Source organism: Loxodonta africana, chromosome 25 (genome assembly GCF_030014295.1).
Source record: "Loxodonta africana isolate mLoxAfr1 chromosome 25, mLoxAfr1.hap2, whole genome shotgun sequence".
Classification (NCBI taxonomy): domain Eukaryota; kingdom Metazoa; phylum Chordata; class Mammalia; order Proboscidea; family Elephantidae; genus Loxodonta; species Loxodonta africana.
This window is the reverse complement of record NC_087366.1, coordinates 58,176,146-58,195,482: the sequence shown is the minus strand read 5'-3', so window position 1 is coordinate 58,195,482 and position 19,337 is coordinate 58,176,146. Positions and strand designations below refer to the sequence as shown.

General features: G+C 47.0%; 1 protein-coding gene across 3 annotated transcripts in view; it reads left to right on the top strand.

The window, feature by feature from the left end:
• The window catches only part of TGFB2 (transforming growth factor beta 2), a 110,526-nt gene that overhangs the window by 53,639 nt on the left and 37,550 nt on the right, over positions 1-19,337 (top strand). For all 3 annotated transcript variants that reach the window (XM_003419878.4, XM_003419877.4, XM_010599415.3), the window contains one exon: positions 15,683-15,846. In XM_003419878.4, the coding sequence (XP_003419926.1) occupies positions 15,683-15,846 (164 nt within the window). The remainder of the gene's footprint in view (positions 1-15,682; positions 15,847-19,337) is intronic.

Below are 19,337 nucleotides of genomic sequence, written 5' to 3'. Positions count from 1 at the left end.
ATGGAAGACCCTATGAAGCAGCTCTTCTCTGCACACGTGAGGTTGCCATGAGTTGGAATCAACTCCACCACAATTCGCAGCAGCATCATCTTCATAGGTCCCTGGGTGGTACAAATGGTTTGTGCTCGACTACCAAGCTAAAAGCTGGCAGAGCGAGCTCACCCAGTTGGTGGTGTGAGGTCACCCAGTTGGAGGTGTGAGCTCACCCAGTTGGCGGTGTGAGCTCACCCAGTTGGCGGTGTGAGGTCACCCAGTTGGCGGTGTGAGCTCACCCAGTTGGTGGTGTGAACTCACCCAGCTGTGCTGGTTAAGAAAGGCCTGGTGATCTGCTTCCATAAAGATTACAGCTGCGAAAACTGTACGGAGTAGTTCTACTGTGTAACACATGGATTTGTTGTGAGTCAGAATTGACTCAATGGCGACAGGTTTTTACCATCTTTATATTCTAGACCCAGGGCTTGCATTTAGCGTAAAGGAAAGTCCAGGCTTTCCATTCGGCTTTTCTTGGGATAGTATTTGCAAGCTGATCCCTCAGAGTGCTGGGTAATAGAGGATAGGCATTCTGAGGAGGGGTGGGTTCCAGAACCCTCATCAGCCTGCACCATTGCCATTTTTCTTGGTGATTGGCAGTAAGACAATAGGCAGTAGCTGGCAAACTGTATCACATGCTGAAGCCAGCTTTGAGGTGGCTGCAGCCTGTGACTCTGTAGCTACAGGGCCCCTTCGCGTGGACTTGGCTGTGTCCCCAGAGATGTGAATCATGGTGGCAGGTACCTGGTGTAGTAAAAGCACCTCCGAAGAAAGAAGTTCAAATCCAGATTCAGGTCTGTACCCCACTTAATAAATCTTAGAAACTTTGTTCCTTATCCATGAGTGTAGGGGGCCGAAATAGACCGTAAGAACCGTTCTGGTATTAAGACTATCCCATGCAGTCTCACTTAACAAGGGGGTGCCCAGGTTTACCAAATGGAACTTCAAATTCATCTCAGTATACTTGGAAGGAGGAAAATTAAATAAGTACACATCAAATCGGGGTATATTGTAAAACTTACACAAAAACCTCAGGGTATTAGTCTGGGATGACGACATCTGTGCAGTGGTTTGTGTGGAACAGACCTAAGGCTGGGTGTTGATAATGCATTCAGGACACATGGAAGGTAAGATGTGAGTGCAAAGGTCAAGGACAAACGGAAGAATACTTCACCGTTGGGAAGTACTAAAATATGAGTTCTGTAATAAGGAAGGTGATAGTTTTACTCTGTTCTGCCTTGAAAATTGTGTCCAGATCTCTTGTCGTTGTTGCGTGTGCCATCGAGTTGGTTCTGACTCATAGCGGCCCTGTAGGACAGATTAGAACTGCCCCATAGTTTCCTAGACTGTCACATGTACGGTAGCAGATCGCCAGGCCTTTTTTTCTTTTTCCCCACGGAGCCGCTGATGGGTTCGAACTGCCAACAGGTTGGTTTACAGCTGAGCGCTTAACCGTTGCACCACCAAGACTCCTCTAAGTTCAGATTTAGGGATCAGATTCTAAGATTGGAGCAAATCTGGTGAAAGACAACCAGAAAAGGTGAGGTACTTTCATGAAGAACAATGCAAGGAAATAGGGGATGTCTGCTTAGAGAGGAAAAGGGGAACATGAGGCCTGGCTTCAGAATTCCCAAGAACCAAGTAAAAGGGGAGTCAGTTCATTCTGTGACCCTTTGGGTAGATGCTACAGATGGGCAGACTCAGCCTAGGATGAGGAAGAACCCTTGTACAATCAGAGCCGTCAGAGGCCGCAGCTGGGCCGCCCACCTGAGTCCCAGTTTCCCATCACTAACGGGTCCAAAGAGACACTGCAGAGCTGCTTGCCTTGTAGAGAAAACTGGTGCAAGGTTTAGGCAGCAGTAACACAGCGTGGGAGCAGTGGTGGGTCAGTGGTAGAATACTCACCTTCCGTGCGGATGGGAGACCCCGGTTCGATTCCCAGCCAGTTCACCTCAAGGGCACCCACCGTGTTTGTCAGTGGAGGCTGGAGTCCTGCTGTGATGCTGAACAAGTTGCAGTGGAGCTTCCAGACTAAGAGGAACTAGGAAGAGCATGTACTTTTCTGAAAGTCAGCCAATGGGATCACAACGGTCGGCTCTGCAGCCGATCTTGGGGATAATACAGGACCGGGCAGCCTCTGGTTCATTGTTGTGCATGGGGTCACCAGGGGCCGACTAGACAGCAGTTAACAGCAGCAGCAGCACTGAGAGAACACCTAATAGGTGGCAGGCAATCCCGTTCTCTGCTCTCGTTTCTGCTGCAGTGGTTCACCCATCAGGGAAACTGAGCGTTGGCTGTATTGGCTTTCCTTCCCTCAGACTGGTTAATCCAGGCCATTTATTCCTCTTCATATTTACTCACTCCCAAGGCCTGAATTTAATATGTTATAATAACAGCCCGTGCCACTTGGTTAAACTGGTAAACAGCTTGCGATCCTGGCATGACGTGCCTTGCCGCTTATTAACTTAGCTTTAGGGCAAAGCAACGAATCATCACAGTGCCTCAAAGTAATTAGGTGATTGCTTTACAGAGAAATTAGGCCACAAGCAAGGAGCTCATGGAAAACACAAAGAAAAGCTTACAGCGCAAGACACGCATTGGCCATTATATGCATCACTGCTATAATTTTGGAAAGATTAGAGAACAATTTTCAGGCTGGTAAGAAGACACTACGCCCATTAAGCATGTCAAAGTCAACACCAATCATTGCAAGCTGCAGGCAAAGTGTAGTCTTTTCTGGAAAAGGGAAAGTTGGAATTTGTCCTGGGATACTGTCCAAGGCTATGCATTTTAATCTTTATTTTGCCATGCTTGGTGTAATCCTGGAAAGATTTCAGTCCTCAGTTTCTCAATCTGTAAAAAGGAATAAAAAGAGCATGTGCTTCTAGTTTTTGTTAAGAGGACAGGACGTTATCATTGTTGTTGGGCGCCATCGAGTCGGTTCCGACCCACAGCGACCCCATGCACGACAGGATGAAGCACTGCCCGCTCCTGCACCGTCCTCACGATTGTTGCTGTGCTTGAGCCCATGGCTGCAGCCACTGTGTCAGTCCATCTCCTGGAGGGGCTTCCTCTTTTTCGCTGACCCTCCATCTTACCAAGCATCCTGATTGCATGTTTGATCAATTTCAGACTGCGCAAGTTGGTAAAAATCTTTAATTTCTTCATCTTTGGCCTTAGTGGTTGGTGCATAAATTTGAATAATAGTTGTATTAACTAGTCCTCCTTGTAGGCGTATGGATATTACCCTATCGCTGACAGTATCGTACTTCAGGAGAGATCTTGAAATGTTCTTTTTGACGATAAATGCAGTGCCATTCCTCTTCAATTTGTCATTCCTGGCGTAGTAGGCCATAGTAGACAATTTGTCATTCCCGCAGTATGGTATTCGAATTCACAACGGCCAATACCAGTCCATTTCAGCTCACTAATGCCTAAGATACCAGTGTTCATGCATTCCATTTCATTTTTGAAGATTTTCAATTTTTCTATATTCATACTTTGTACATTCCACATCCCAGTTATAAATGGACGTTTGCAGCTGTTTCTTCTCATTTTTGAGTCATGCCACATCAGCAAATGAAGGTCCCGAAAGCTTGACTCCATCCACGTTGTTAAGGTTGACGCTACTTTGAGGAGGATAGGATAATATCCTAATTTTCCAAGGTTAATTCATTAATGGAATCAACATATGTTATCTTCCTTCTGTTGACCTTAATTGAAGCTATTGCTTAATTCCAGAATAGTTGTCTGAGAAGCTGTGTCATGGGGTTGGAACTGTTGGCCTTTTTAAGCACCATCCGATACCAACCAAACCAAAACCTTTGCTGTCGTGTCAACTCTAACTCATGGTGACCCCATGTGTTACAGAGTAGAACTGCTCCACAGGGTTTTCTTGGCTGTAATCTTTATGAAAGCAGATTACCAGGCCTTTCTTTCATGGCACCACTGGGTGGGTTAATCCAAAAAGCAAACCTGTTGCCGTCGAGTCGATTCCGACTCATAGAGATTGTACAGAACAGAGTAGAACTGTCCCATAGGGTTTCCAAGGAGCAGCTGGTGGATTTGAACTGCTAACCTTTTGATTAGCAGCCCAGCTCTTAACTACTGCACCACCAAGGCATCCTTTAGGTTAATAGTCAAGTGCAAACCATTGGCAACACCCAGGGACCTGTTAAGCACCATGGGTGGATGGAAAACACGACTCTTTTGCCCCTTGGATATCACAGAGAAGAAAAGTGCAGATTGAAGTGAAGAAATGGAGCAAAGGAAGGATGGAGGGTAGGAAGAACAGAAAGGGAAAAAGAAAAGAGCTTTATGTGCTTTACAAAATGAGAATGTGGCAGAGAAGGGTTGCTTCAATGGCCTGTTGCAACCACGAGAGGACATACTGCCATCATGGCCGTTCAACAAGGATAAGTCATATTTACGCCCCACCTGCCCACAAAAGTGCTTCCGGTGCCCTTCTTCTAAACTGGATGCCTCTGGCGCCCTCTGAGTTAGCCATCAGCCCCTCAGCACCAGCAGTCTGCCCACCCCTCTTGGCACCCAAAGCTTCCCTGCTGAAACACAGTATTGATGATTGTTGTTAGCTGCCGTTGAGTCGGGCCCCAACTTATGGTGACCCCACATGTGTCAGCGTAGAACTGTGCTCCGTAGGGTTTTCTGTGACTGAGTTTTGGAAGTAAATTCCTGGGCTTTTCTTCTGAGGCACCTCCAGGTGGACTCAAACCTCCAATCTCATGGCTAACAGTTGAACGTGCATTAACCTTTTCTAACACCCAGCGATTCTGAAGTGAAATAAATGTCTCCGTTTAGGTGGGGTTCCATGGAGGTGCTAGAACTAAGTGTCACCAAGTGGGTGGCTTTAAACTAGAGAAAGCTACTGTCTCACAGTCTGGAGGCCAGTTGTGTCGAATCAGAGTGTTGGCAGGGCCATGTTCTCTCTAGAAGGCTCTAAGAAGGCCCTTTCTTGTCTCTCTCAGCTTTTGCATAACTCTGTCACCTCATTTCCATCTTTCTTCTGTCTCTCTGGGTCTCTCCCTCTCTTTGGATATTGGGATTAGGGATTAGGACCCAGCCTATCGCATTATGACCTCATGCTAATTTACCTGATAATGTCTTCAACAACCCTATTTCCAAACAAGGTCACATTCACAGGTACGGGGGTTAGAACTTTAACATAAATTTTGGGGGACATGAAATTCAACCCATAACAGTGATGGGAACTTTGAAATAGAGGGTAAAAACCTCATATCTGTCACAGCTGGAGAAAACCAACCACGATGGGCCGGCACCGCTGGTATTTGACTTTTTTTTGCACTGTGTAAGAAGAGGCCGGAACACTTCTGCTGATGGTACACACAGTCTCAAATAGCAGTTAGATGAAGGCCAAGTCACATCGGCCGATGCTGACACAATTAGACTCGCAGCTGCCAAGGGCATGTCAAGTTTGACACGGTCCCCCTCTTGGAGACTCCTGCTCTGAATCGCACAGACGCGGTGCTGTCTTACATTCAATAAAGGAGGAGGGATGGTTGGAGAGAAACTCAGAAACCACTGCTGATGTGCTGTTTATTTCTCAGTCATTTTGTGTTAAATTGCTGTGACTTGAGTGTCAGCAGTGTTTGGGATGTGGTAGTGAAATCAAATCCATATCCAGTGTGCCAAGACAAATTTCAGAAAACCCCAAAACACAATTGTCTTGGTTTCTTGCTGGCTGTGTCTGTGCACACGAAAATAGAAGCTAGCCCAGGTCCCTCCAACCATTCTGTGGGTTGCTTGTCTTGCCACGCTCTGGGGAATGGCTAATGAACCCCAAACTACTTCCCTCAACACCGGGGATGTCAGGAATGAGGGGCCACTACACCCACCAGGAAAGTCAAAAGTCTTCCCCAATCATTGCAAAGCTGCCGGGAAAGTGAAGTTGTTTCTGGAAAGCAGAAGGTCAGAGTTGGTTCTGTTCAGTTCTGTTCTGTTCAGTCAAGGTGCTGGGGGATAAGAGCCAGTGGATACCTCTGGGGGTGGTGGAGCTCGGCATGTCTGACGGGCAATGCTGGCACTAACCAGGTGCCTCTTACAGGGAACCGTCACGCTGGGAGAGTCGTCATATCTCCAGATCCAGGGCTGTTCTGTTAAGGAGTATCAGTGACAATGCTGAGCCTTGAATGAGAGTTTCTCCACTGTTACTGCAGTGTCACACTGACCGGGCGCTGAGGAGGTGCTGCTTCTTTGCAGCCATTCCTTGCACCAAAGCTCTAGTGCATGAGTGAAAAGCCTTGAGCTTTTGATTCAAAGGCCTGACCTTAGGCAAAAGTGTTATTTCACTTTCCCTGATTTTAATATCTTTATCTGTGAAATGGGGGTTACCAACACCTTCCTTGGGGAGAAGAAGGATGTAAAGCTTTTTTTTTTTTTTTTTGTACGAATGTAAAAGAGAAGGATAGGAAAGGAACAGGGTCATGAAGTAGCAGACTGCTGAGTCCGATGGGAGAGCGGGTGGTTGTTAGGGTGGGGATGGTGGGATGAACATATATTATGTCCCTGGCTAGTTCATGACACTGAGAGATAGGAAGGGCTGCCTGACTAAGTTCACTGTGGTTAGACCATTGTCTAGGGCAGATGCTCTCAAACTTGAGTATAAAAAAGAATCACCCAGCACATCTGGGACGGAGCCCAGTAATAATCCTATTAATACCTCCCCCAGGTGATTCTGGCGCAGGTAGTGAGTTAACTTTCATCTAATAGATAATCCCTAGAGGAATTTGGAAGGAGCCCTGGTGTCACAGTGGTTAAGGGCTCACCTGCTAACGGGAAGGTCAGCAGTTCGAACCCACCAGCTGCACTTCGAAGGAGAAAGCTGTGGCGGTCTGCTCCTGTGAAGATTACAGCCTTGGAAGCCCTTTGGGGCAGTTCTACTCTATCCTATAGGCTTGCTTTGAGTTGGAATATACTTGATAGCTGTGGGTTTAGTTTGGAGTTTTTTTTTTTTTTTTGTAGCGGGATTTGGGGAAGTCCCTAGGTGGTGCAAATGGTTAACGTACCCAGCTGCTAACAAAAAGGTTGGCGGTTTAAACCCATCTAAAGGCACCTCAGAAGAAAGGCCTGGCAATCTACTTCTGAAAAATCAGCCATTGCAAACTTATGGAGCGCAGTTCTACTCTGACACTCATGGTGTCGACATGAGTCAGGTGACTAGACGGCAAATGGTTTCGTGTTTTTGGTTTTAGTGTGATTTAGGGGAGAAAGGCAGTTTTTGGAGACTCCATCCAAGGACAGCTTCAAAGCGAGAATGACGTCATGGCAGAGCTGGAAGGGCACTGAGAGACCATCTAGCCCAGGCTGCCACCAGATTCAGGAAGCCCCACAGCACGCATTTCACTATGACGTGGATCCTCCCTCTGAGGTGGGCGCTCACAGCCTTGAAGGGCAGTGCATTCCTTTCATTTAGTTATTTCTAGAATTCTTCTAAGTTATTAGAAAATTCTTTATATGTTGAGCCAGAATATGATGCTCTGGCTCTAGAAAGTAAGAACTTTCCATATGGAAGCCCTTGAAATATTTGAAATCCCTTAAGGGATTTGCCATCCCCTATGTCTTCTCTTTTCCAGGGCTGGATTACCAGTTTCCTCTCATTGAGGGGTTCTCAATCCTGGCTGGGCATTAGACTCATCTCAGGAGCTTTGAAAAGCCCACCCAGTCCAGTTAAACAGGCTTTCAGGGGCTGGGGCCCAGGCATCGGTACGTTGACTGAAATAGTGCAGTCAAGGCAGAGAACTGGTACAAATCATGGAGAAATTCCATTTTTCCATTGTAAGAGCCTCATAGTTCCTGTGTTACTGCAATTTCTTCTTTTCTCTGTTTTGCTCTTTTTTTCTATGTGTGATTCACGACCCAGAGTTCAGGTACTCTTTTGTCTTTCTGCCTTTCTTTGTGTTTTTTTTTTTTTTTTTCTTCTATCTTTGTTTTAGTGGCTCTCGATCTTTAGGGTAGATAAGAATCACCAAGGAGTTTGTGAAAATGCAGATCCTCGGACCCCACCCCACGCTTTGAGAAACACTGCTGTATAGGATCCACTGCTGTTGTTGTTCGCTGCCATTGAGTGGGCCCCTGACGCACGAGGCCCCATGCACAACAAAGCAAAACACTGCCTGGTCCTCAGCCATCTCCATGACTGGTGGTGGATTAGACCGTTGTGATCAACAGGGTTTCCATGGGCTGATTTTTGGACGTAGATCTCCAGGCCTTTCTTCCTAGTCCATCATAGCCTAGCAGCTCCCCTGAAATCTGATCGACATCATAGTAACACGAAAACCTCGACTGACAGATGGGCGGTGGCTGCGCATGAGGTCTTTGTCCAGGAATCGAACTCATGGAAGGCGGGAATTCTACCACTGAACCACCACTATCCCTTCCTCTCTATGTGCTGCTCTTGGCAGGTGCTGCCCAGTTGGTTCCGACTCATAGCGACCCTGTGTACAATAGAACAAAACATTGTCGGACCTGCACCATCCTCACAATTGTTGTTATGCTTGAGCCATCGTCGCAGCCGGTGTGTCAATCCACGTCATGGATCTTCCTCTTTTTCCCTGACCCTCTACTTTCCAAGCATGATGTCCTTCTCCAGGGACCGGTCCCTCCTGATAACATGTCCAAAATACATGAGACAAGTACATGCTCCTTGTTTCTAAGGAGCATTCTGGCTGTACTTCCAAGACAGATTTGTTCGTTCTTCTGGTAGCCCATGATATATTCAATGTTCTTCGCCAACACCATAATTCAAAGGCATCAATTCTTCTCTGGTCTTCCTTATTCATTATTCAACTTTCACATGTGTTTGTAAATATCATGGCTTGGGTCAGGCACAATTTAGTCTTCAAAGTGACATCTTTGCTTTTCAACAGTCGAAAGAGGTCTTTTGCAGCAGATTTGCCTGATGAAGCATACTGTTTGATTTCTTGACTGCTGCTGCCGTGGCTGTTGATTGTGGATCCAAATCAAATGAAATCCTTGACTACTTCAGTCTTTTCTCCATTTATCATGATGTTGCTCACTGGTCCAGTTGTAAGGATTTTTGTTTTCTTTATGTTGAGGTGTAATCCATACTGAAGGCTGTAGTCTCTGGTCTTCATCGTAAGTACTTCAAGTCCTCTTCACTTTCAGCAAGCAAGGTTGTGTCATCTGAATATTGCAGGTTGTTAATGAGTCTTCCTCCAATCCTGATGCCCCTTGCTTCTTTGAATCGTCAAGCTTCTTGGATTATTTGGTCAGCATGCAGATTGAATAGGTATGGTGAAAGGATACAACCCTGACGCACACATTTTCTATGTAGGGGAGGGGAATTGTGATCTATGGGGTTGGTATACACTACCCAGTACACTTAGCTACTTCTGCTTTTTCTCTTGTAATTAAATCAGTCAGGCAGTAAGAAAGTGCTCTCTCTGTGAAGGCACTCAAGGAAGGCCAAATGACCACTTGGCAGCTTTATTGCAGAATAAAGAGGGGGACAGGAAGAGACCTTTAGGAATGGAAATTTGTGCTAGACCCAGTGCTCAAACTTTGCATCTGCTTTCTTATGTAATCCTGATGACACAATCCAATATATATGAGCTAGGTAATTATATAGGGGGCATTAGTAGTTCAGTGGTAGAATTTTCGCCTTGCGTGCAGGAGATCTGGGTTCAGTTCCTGGCCAATGCACCTCCTATGCACCCACTGCCCATCTGTCAAGGGAGGCTTTAGTAATTATATAGATGACAAAGCAGACCCAGAAAAGCCAGCTAAGGAACATAGCTAGAAACTTGTTGATTTGGTATTAGAACTCAGAAGGCCTTAAATGTCCCTCACTGCATTGGGATCCTATAACTTTACATAGCTGGAAGGGCCCGAGTACAAAATTTGCAGGTCCCCTTGTTCAAAATAAAAATGTGGGCTCCCTTGTTCAAAATGCGGGGGGAAAAATGTGTTATTAAGTGTACTAAAATATAAAACTTTTTCGTTCTTCTGTAATCTCTCTTTTGAGCTGTCCTTGTGTTTTTATTTGCTCCCTAGTGTTATTAAGGAACCCGTGGTGGCTTAGTGGTTAAAAGCTACAGCTGCTAACCAAGAGGCCGGCAGTTCAAATCCACCAGGCTCTCCTTGGAAACCTTATGGGCCAGTTGTACTTTGTCCTATAGGGTCACTGTGAGCCAGAATTGACTCAATGGAAATTTTTTTTGGGGGGTGGGGGGTGGTGGCTTATTTATGCTATTAATATCATGCTCCTTTGGGCATGGAGGTGTTTGTGTGGGGTGAATGTGGGCACCCATGGGCACCCAGGGCCTTACTCTAGGGCGTGCAGGCAACCCACACTGGCCTGGATTCCTCCTTTTACCAGCCTCCAGATGGATGCCAAGTCGAGCCAGGCATCTCCCTTCCCACAGGATTACCTACTTGGCGCTGGAATCACAGGTGCTCAGTACCTGGGTCAGGAGTGGGTAAGAGGACCACTCCTACCAAATTGCTCACCGAACGTGGGTGGTACTGCCAGCCTGGGGTAGAAACATGCCACCATGCCACCCCCAAAATATCGTGGGTGTGCACTCCTGACTCAGACTCTCCCTGAGGGTGGAGGGCGACAGTGAACACTGGTTGGAAGGGAGCTGGGGAGGGCTGCGTGGGACTGGAGGCAAGGGGGAGGTGTGTCTGTGGGGGTGTGGGTGGGTGATGGCAATCGTAGGGGGGCAGGCAGGCGGATGGCAGGAGGGGGACAGTGCCCGAGCCCAGCCCCCTGAACGTGCCCCTCGGTCCCTCAGACCTCACAGACCGAAAGATAAAATGATCAAGGATGTGAAGACGGTGGCTGTCAGGCATTAGGGTGCGTTCTTTCTGAGTGCAGGGCCCTGAGTGTCTGCATTGACCATGTGCCCCTGAGGCCAGCCCTGCGCTGCGAAGAACCAAATAAAAGATTTCTGAGCCCTCAGTGCTTACATTAGAGCCAGGGAATACAGTAATTTGCAGTAATCTGCTCACGTATTTGGAACAGAGGACAAGTCCACATGTAAAGCTTTAAAAGTCGTTTGTGATTGGTGCTCTTCGGAGGGTCTTTGTACACAGTGACTTGTAAATGAATCCCAGTTAGGGTTCCTCCTTTCCCTCTCTCCACTCCCACAAGCCTTGATGCAGCAAGGGCGTGTGGCTGAGGTGAGGGGACGCCCCTCGCTTGCTTACACTGTGAAACCTTCCTGCAAGCATTTCCCTGCGAGGAAGGCATATGGGAAGTCGGGGAGGAGGAGCCCAGCCAGCCCGCTGGCCAGCCGTCTGCGATCCAACGTGTTGAAGGAAAATCGATTTGATGGAACTGAAAAAGTGGGTCAGAAACGGAGAGGTGGGAGCTGGCCAGGATGGGCGTGTGGGCAGGTTGGTGAAGGTCAAGCCCAAGTACCTAGAGGCCTGGGGGAGGAAGAGGAACTGGGCCTGGAATTACGGAGGACTTTAGGGAGAACTCCTATTCCACAGGGGGAAATGAGTTCTTGGCGAAGGCAGAGGAAAAAGCTCCCTCCGTCCACGACTAACTGGGTGGATCTGACTAAGTGGGTGGATCCTGGCTGCCCCAGCCATTAAAGACCTGGTCTGCTGCTCTGAGCCCAGAGTGAGCTCCCTGCGGCCCCACTGAATGGTGATGGGCTTGTTTGGTGGCTCCCCCAGGCCCCTCCCCTGCACCTTGCATCCAAAAACTGAACTCAAAGCAATTTGCTATACTTTCTTTTTTTTACAAATCCAGAGATATTTGAAATGTTGCTCAAGTTCTTCAGCCAGTCAGGGGGCTTGTGACCCATAGCAGATATCAGCAGGGGACAATGTGACCATCTGTTGGAAGGGGCAGACAGCACTTCAGTCCACGGTCTTTATGGAGCCCCTGGATTGTGTACCCACAGGCGTGTGTGGAGGCTGCTGTTTCTTCCCGGCCTCGTTGCCTCCCTGTGGCTCCAGGAGCCGAGCAGGGTCGCTGCGGGCGGGGTCTGCTCAGCAGTCATTTTACCTTGTGCCTCAACTGCTTCTACTGTAAAACAAGAAGAAAATCGTGGGTTCATATTATTAGTCAGTTGAAATATAACCAGCCTAAGTGGAGCCCTGGTGGTGCAGTGGTTAAGAGCTTGGCTGCTAACAACAAGGTCAGCAGTTTGAATACACCAGGCGCTCCTTAGAAACCCTATGGGGCAGTTCTGCTCTGTCCTATAGGGTCGCTATGAGTCAGAATCCACTCGAGGGCAACAGTTTGGTTTAAATGGTTATAATCAAGGTGGGTTACCCGATAAGCAAGGTACTCACTGACTTCATTGTGCCTACTTACTAATCTGCCCTGCACAGTTTCGCCTGGTTGTCATCACATCAAAGATTGGCATGTTTCCTGTAAGCCAGTGCATACCGTGTTCCCTGGTTAATCTGCCCCCGTTATAATTGCCAGGAGAGGAGGGCCATTCGCTGATGTACAGAGAACAGGGCAGACCTAGTGCACTCAATTACCAAGCTGCTTCCGTAAATATTTGCAAATGCCCCTTCAGTGTGCTAAAGCCTAGGGCAGGATCGTTGGATGATTTGCTTAGAAGAAGAAACAAAATGGACCTCATGGTCTGAAGCAGCCATTAAAAAATATGTGTGTGGGCAGAAGACCAGAAAGGGGGGAAAATTGTTCAAAGTTTAATAAACAGAAAAGAGAATAAAAATAAATCTCAGGAGCACTTATTTACAAACTTGATGGAAGACTGAGATCAGGGCGGGTGGGTGTGAGAGCTCGGTGTTTGTAGAACAGACCTGCGGGGCTTCCACTGAAGGAGAAGGGGAAAAATGAACAAGGTGTTCACTCTTCCCGACAACAGGAGACGCACTGAGTTAGCTTTGCTCTCTTAGGATGCTCTTTCAAAGATGCTTGAAGCTTCTGTTGTCTAATGGTGAGGCCCCACGGAGGTGAATGAGCCAACTGGTTTATGGAAGACTGGCCAAGCAAGAGGGTATGTGAAGCTAGCGAGCCTGGCCCCAGCCCTGGCCTGCTTTCCCTGCTGGTCCCGGTAGTAGCAGCATTTCCAGTTACTGGGGTGAGCATATTCTGGGGGAGAGGAATATCTATTTCTTTTTAGCAGCTGCCTTATCAAACTGCTGTGCTACTGATGCCAGTCACCATCAAGTTGATTTCAACTCATGGAGACCTCACATGTGTCAAGAGTAGAACTGTGCTCCATAGGGATTTCTTGGTTATAATCTTCATGGAAGTAGATCGCCAGGCCTTTCTTCCGAGGTGCCTCTGGGTGGACTCGAACCTCCAACCTTTCTGTTAGCAGCTGAGCACGTTAATCATTTGCACCACCCAAGGACTCTCAGCTGTGCAGTTGATGTGTGCCGACGAGTCAATTCCAACTCATAGCGACCCCATGTGACAGGGTAGAACTGTACCATAGGATTCCCTAGACTGTAGTGTTTACAGGGGCAGATCGCCAGGTCTATTCTGTTGCAGAGCTGCTGATTGGTTAGAACTGCTGACCTTTTGATTAGCAGCTGAGCGCTTAACCATTGCGTCACCGAGGCCTCTTGTCCAGCTATATTAGAGGTCTCCAAACACCCTCCTGCTTGTGTGGATGTTTGCCATCCTGAAATCTGTTCTCCAGGCCTTTCACGGCACTCACGCAGCGGCTCGTCCCTGCATCTGAATGAGTGCTTTCTTTTCTCCTAAACCTGAATGCTTTTGATTTTTTGTTTCTGAGCTTTTGGTTTCAAAGGCTCACAAGGCCCCGATTCACATAGTTGCTTTAATGTGCTTTGAGTGCCAAGTGCCTACCAGTCATCGGGTAGAGTGTGGCTTGGAACTCGCTGCTTCTCCAAGAGCCTGCTTTCTGAGAGCCACAAGAAATGGGCAAAGGGATGGGGCAAAGTCCCCGTGAGAAACAAATGCAGGGCTCTTAAGATGAGGCAATGTTGGTGTGTTCCTAGAGATCTTGTCTGTGGAATTGCCGGGCCATGGGTTTCCCAAGAAATCACGAAAGGTATTTATTTCTATTTTAAGATCGGCAAGATGGCTGGTTTATTTCATAAGTAGTTAGGTTTGCCGATAGCTAGATGCCTGAGTCTTTCAAGACTCTGTTGACAATCAACTCGGCAAACAGTGGGCATTTGGTGAACTCCATGTGTGCAGAGTCTTGGCCTGTTATGTGGGGAAAAAGAATGTGGCAAATAGGGTGTCTGCCCTCAAGATGCTAAAAGTTTTATGGAAGGAAAACCAAAATAAACAAAGGTAATGCAAAGGGTAATAAAAACATGTGTAACAAAACATAAACAACGATGAGTGTCTGTGTTGTAATGAAGCTACCTAAATGAAGAGAGGGTACAGAGTAATGAGGTCACCAGAGCTGGATGGAGCTTTCAGGAATGGTGAAAGTAGACTAGCAGATTTCAAAAGAGGATCATAGAAACATGGCCAGAACAAGTGGCCTGCCCAGTCTAAGTGCTCAATAATGAATGTTGTGTATGAAAACATGGAAGTAGGCTAGGATCTGCTTTGGTCTTGGTCTAGCCTGAGTTGCATATTTGAAGGCAATGGCACATCGCCACACCAGATGCTGTTGAGTCAATTCTGACTCATGGCGACCCCATGTGTGTCAGAGTAAAACTAGGCTCCATAGGGCTCTCAATGGCTGGCTTTTCAGAAGTAGACCCCCAAGTGTTTCTTCTGAGAAGCCTCTGGGTTCATTTGAACCTCCAACCTTTTAGTTAGCAGCTGAGGACATGAACCGTTTTCACCACCCAGGGAGTCCTGAAGGTGATGACAGGAGTCTAAAACTATAGCAACTCATGAGGTTGAGGTTGTCAGCAGTTCAAATCCACCAGCTGATCCTGGGAAATCCTATGAGGCAGTTCTACTCTGCCCTATAGGGTCACTATGGGTTGGAATCGACTTGACTTTTTTTGACTTGCCTCTCTGTGTTTTACGTAGTTCAGAACTGAAGGAATCTGTGTGGATTCTTTTTCTTCGTTGCCTAGAATTCCTTCCCACCCACAGACATTATCCTGAATAAAGAATTTTAAGACTGGACCTGGTATAGCCAGTATGTTTTGTTTGTTCAAATTCTTTCACCGTAACTTGGTTAGAGAGTGTGTTTGGTCATACGTGTGTGAAAAACCAAAATCTGGAAGCCAAAAAAGATGCAATACGTGAGCCTGGATAGAGTAGAGTATTTAGACGCCAGACTTTCAAGGAAAAAAAATCCATGGGCAAACTGCTTGCCATTAGGAGCTATTTTCTTGGCGCATCTGATTAAAGTGTATGCAAGCCCGACAGCTTTCTCCAGGCATCCACTGTCAGGAACTTGTTCTAATTCATAACCATCTAGGATTTTCCACCGCACTGTCAGGCTTCAAAGGACGGGGTTAACTGTGTGCCCTCAAATGGAGTTGGAAATGGTTTGTTAATCTCTATTAATCTGCTACTCCTGTAACCAAACGCACATGTTTGTCTGTTCCCCTCCACCCCCAGTTAAAATGTTAATGGTATTAAATTGGCCCTTGGAAACTAAACCATTCTGTAGATATTTCCTTTATGGTTTCTTAGGACTGTCTCATGCTGCAGTCTTTTGAGCGAACAATGGATTTTATCATTTTCAATGATTGCCCTAACTTTTTACAGACGCCATCCCGCCCACTTTCTACAGACCCTACTTCCGAATTGTCCGGTTCGATGTCTCAGCGATGGAGAAGAATGCTTCCAATTTGGTGAAAGCAGAGTTCAGAGTCTTTCGTTTGCAGAACCCAAAAGCCAGAGTGCCTGAGCAACGGATAGAACTGTATCAGGTAACTTTTGTTTGGGTTGTCAGAAGGAGCAATCCAGTTTGAGATCTTAGGGTAAAAGCCTTTCTACTGTCTTAGATTTTTTCTAAATTATCTAATAGAAGCCATGCTACACATCTACAATCGTGATAATGTACAGTTGCCAGAAAGTCTGTTCTGACTCATGGCGACCCCATGTGTGTCAAGGTAGAACTATGCTCCATTGAGCTTTCAATGGCTCATTTTTCAGAAGTAGATAGTCAGGCCTTTCTTTTGAGATGCCTCTGGGTGGACTTGAACCTCCAACTTTTCAGTTAGCAGGTGAACCATTTGCAGCACCCAGGGATTCCACAACCATGATGTAGGCTCTCATTTATTAATAATATTACATTGATAGCTTGTTCCTCAGTCACTCAGGAAGTGGGACCCTTTAGAACGCAGTGGTAAAGCTGTGAGCAAACCTCTTCAGCGGTGTGGACAGCTGGAGGACTCACCCATGGGAGGACTTCAGTCCCGAAGAACCTTCCACCCCAACTGGAAAAACAGATTACGTAGCCCTATTCCACCCTGAGGAAAGAAGTCGGCTGACCTGCCTTTACGCCACCTACAGCTATGGCTTTCTCCTTGTCTTCCCTCCTCTATTCCTTCCTATCATTCTCCCTTCCCATCTTTTTCATTCTTTTATTTCTTCTTCTTTTTGCTGCCTCCTGTCTCTGCATTAACCTTATCCTGTCTTCCTTTCTCCTCGATTCTACCCACTCCCTTTGATCCGCCCCCACCCGCACATACCTTTTTCCATTATTTCTGGCAACCTTGAAGTCACTTCTCCCTCATCTTTCTTAGTAGAGTTGCTGGGCAGCTGTGTCATACGATGATGGTGGTGTCAATGAAGTGCCAAGTCACTGAGGTTTCGGAGATGTCCTTAAACCTTGTTGCTCAAGTGGGGTCTGCAGAGCAAGCAGATGCGTCAGCATCACCTAGGAGCGGTGGGAAATGCAGAGCCTCAGGCCCCACCCCAGACCTACCAAACCAGAAGCTCCCCAGGTGACTTGGATGCACGTTAAAGCACTACTCTACAGCCCTGAGTGTGGTGGGAGGCAGATGTGTGAGTAAGAACCAGTCACTGTCAAGTCCACTCCAGCCAGGCGTGGATGATCCAGTAGGCAGGTAACCACGGTGCTTACCTTGCTTACCAGGTCACCTGTAGCGAACAATTTTACATGTTTCACCACATCAAAGATTCTGTTTCTAGGTATGACTGGCGCCTGTCTCTCTCCCAGCCCCATAGCACCTTCCAACAGATTCAAAGCCTCTTTTCAAATTTCTAATCACTGACAGGATGACCCAGGAAGCAAGGTAAGCACAGGCTTACTTGTGCTTACTTATTAATTGGTAGTGAACAATTTCACATGGATTCCACCATATCTTTTGTTCATTACAGATGAGCAAGTAAGCACAAGTAAGCCTGTGCTTTCCTTGCTTATTGAATAATCCGCCATTGACTCCAGCTTGTGGTGACCTTATGTGTGTGCTCCATAGGGTTTTCACTGGTTGATTTTTTGGAAGTAGATCACTAGGCCTTTCTTCCGAGGTGCCACTGGGTGGACTCAAACCTCCAGTCTTTGGGCCAGCAGCTGAGCACATTAACCATTTCCACCCCCAGGTATGTAAACAGGTAGCTTCCGTTCATCATAGTATCACCTGAACAGTGTGTGCAAGCACAGAAGGCAGAGTTGGAAGACTCTACCAGGGAGTTGAGAAGTGTGAGTTAAAACTGTTCAAAGCAGAGTCTCACATCATCCTGTTGGAGTCACCTGATGCTTGGAGCAGAGGGCATGGAGGTAGGAGTGACAGAGTAGAAGGCTGCCCTCCAGGGAGATCGTGCAGAGGAGAATAACAAGGGTCAAGAACAGACCCAAGGGAACCCCGGTGCTGGGGAGCAGACCCGTATGACAGCGTGATGAGCAGAATGGGTGTCCTTGGGGAAAAGAAGAGACTTGACATTGTGTGCAGAAACTTCCAGTCACTCTGGATCCTAAGCATTTGGGAATTTCTGTAATTTGGGAGGAATTTCCTCTGTATTTATCATGAAAATGGAGATTTACTGTAAAAATGAGCATTGCATGTGAGATCTCAGAGAATGAGTTTGAAAGTTTTAAAGCAGTTTTGAAGTACTAATTTACAGATGTGTTCCTGAAAAATAAATCTTATTAAAATGCGTCCCCAAGAACTTCTCCTTGGAGACCTTTAGATCTTGCCAGTGTGCGCTCTGAGGGTGCCTTGGAGGTGGCACCGTTGCTTCCCATCGCCTGGTGGAGTCAGGCAGAGAGAGGGCTTCTTGTGCTCCAGACGCTAGGCTAAGCGCTTCAGAAGTCTTGCCTCAGTTAACACTCAACAATGCTGCAAGGTGTGCGCTTTGTGGTATTCTTTCGACTACTGCATTCTTCTCCTATTTTACAGAGAAAGATGCTGAGTCACAGAGAAATGAGGTCACTTGGCCAGGGTCACCCCGCTAGGAAGTGGCAGGGCTGGGCTACGAATCCACTCTGACTCCCAAGTCCCTGCTCCTCACCACGTACTATGCTGTTCATAGTGGCTCTTTCCCTTCGTCTTGCCCTCTGTGTTAGCCAGGGTAGAAGAAAAATAAGAGAAACTAGGCCAGAGGGTGGAGTGATACTTGGATGGAAAGCAAAGACTGGTTCCTCTGAAGAAAAAGCCAGATTAAAGGTAGCCAAATAAATTGCAAAGTGATTTCACACACACACACACACACACACACAAATGTATCTCCTCTATTTTTAAAATCCATGTTCAATTAAATCCTTCTTACATTTCCACCTGTGCTGACAGTGGCATCGTGGGTCATTCTCTCAGGTTTTGGTTCAGTTAGGTGGCCTTTAGTAACCTGAAGGCAGAGTCTCCTAGGTTTCGTTGCCTGTAACATAAGCTGCTAAATCACGGCCATTCTTGTGCCCCCTGACCTTGTGCTCTGGGAGGAGCCTCTGGCAGCAGCATTACTGTTGACTTGCCTTACTCCTAGAGGCCTTGTTGTCTCTGGGAGGCCATGTGTCCGTTGAGGCTGGCCATTTAGAGGGCCTTAAAGAGTTCTTGGTGGATATGTCCCTTCTGAGAGATTATGCAGCAATGGCTGCTCCACGACATGAGCCACTCAGTCTGTGTGGGTTAGAGTCCCTCAGTGAGAAAAGATAAGGACCAAGGTGGAAATGTATAGTATGTAGAGGGTGAATGTGGGCATTTCTATTGCCACCGAACACAGGAATCTGGAAGGAGGTGGTTTTAGAGCAAAAATAAGTAAGAATAACATCTCCGTATCTCTCTCAAGCCCAACTATGCGGCGGTCTCACCTTCTGAAACTCAGCCAAAGTCTAGAATGTAGGTCAAAGAGATTTGAGGGCCCCCTAACAGAAGAACAAAGCACGCATGCAGCTGACTTGTAAGAAAGGAACAACCTTTAGTCTTTTATTCACTTCTGACTTAGTTAATTACCTCTAAGA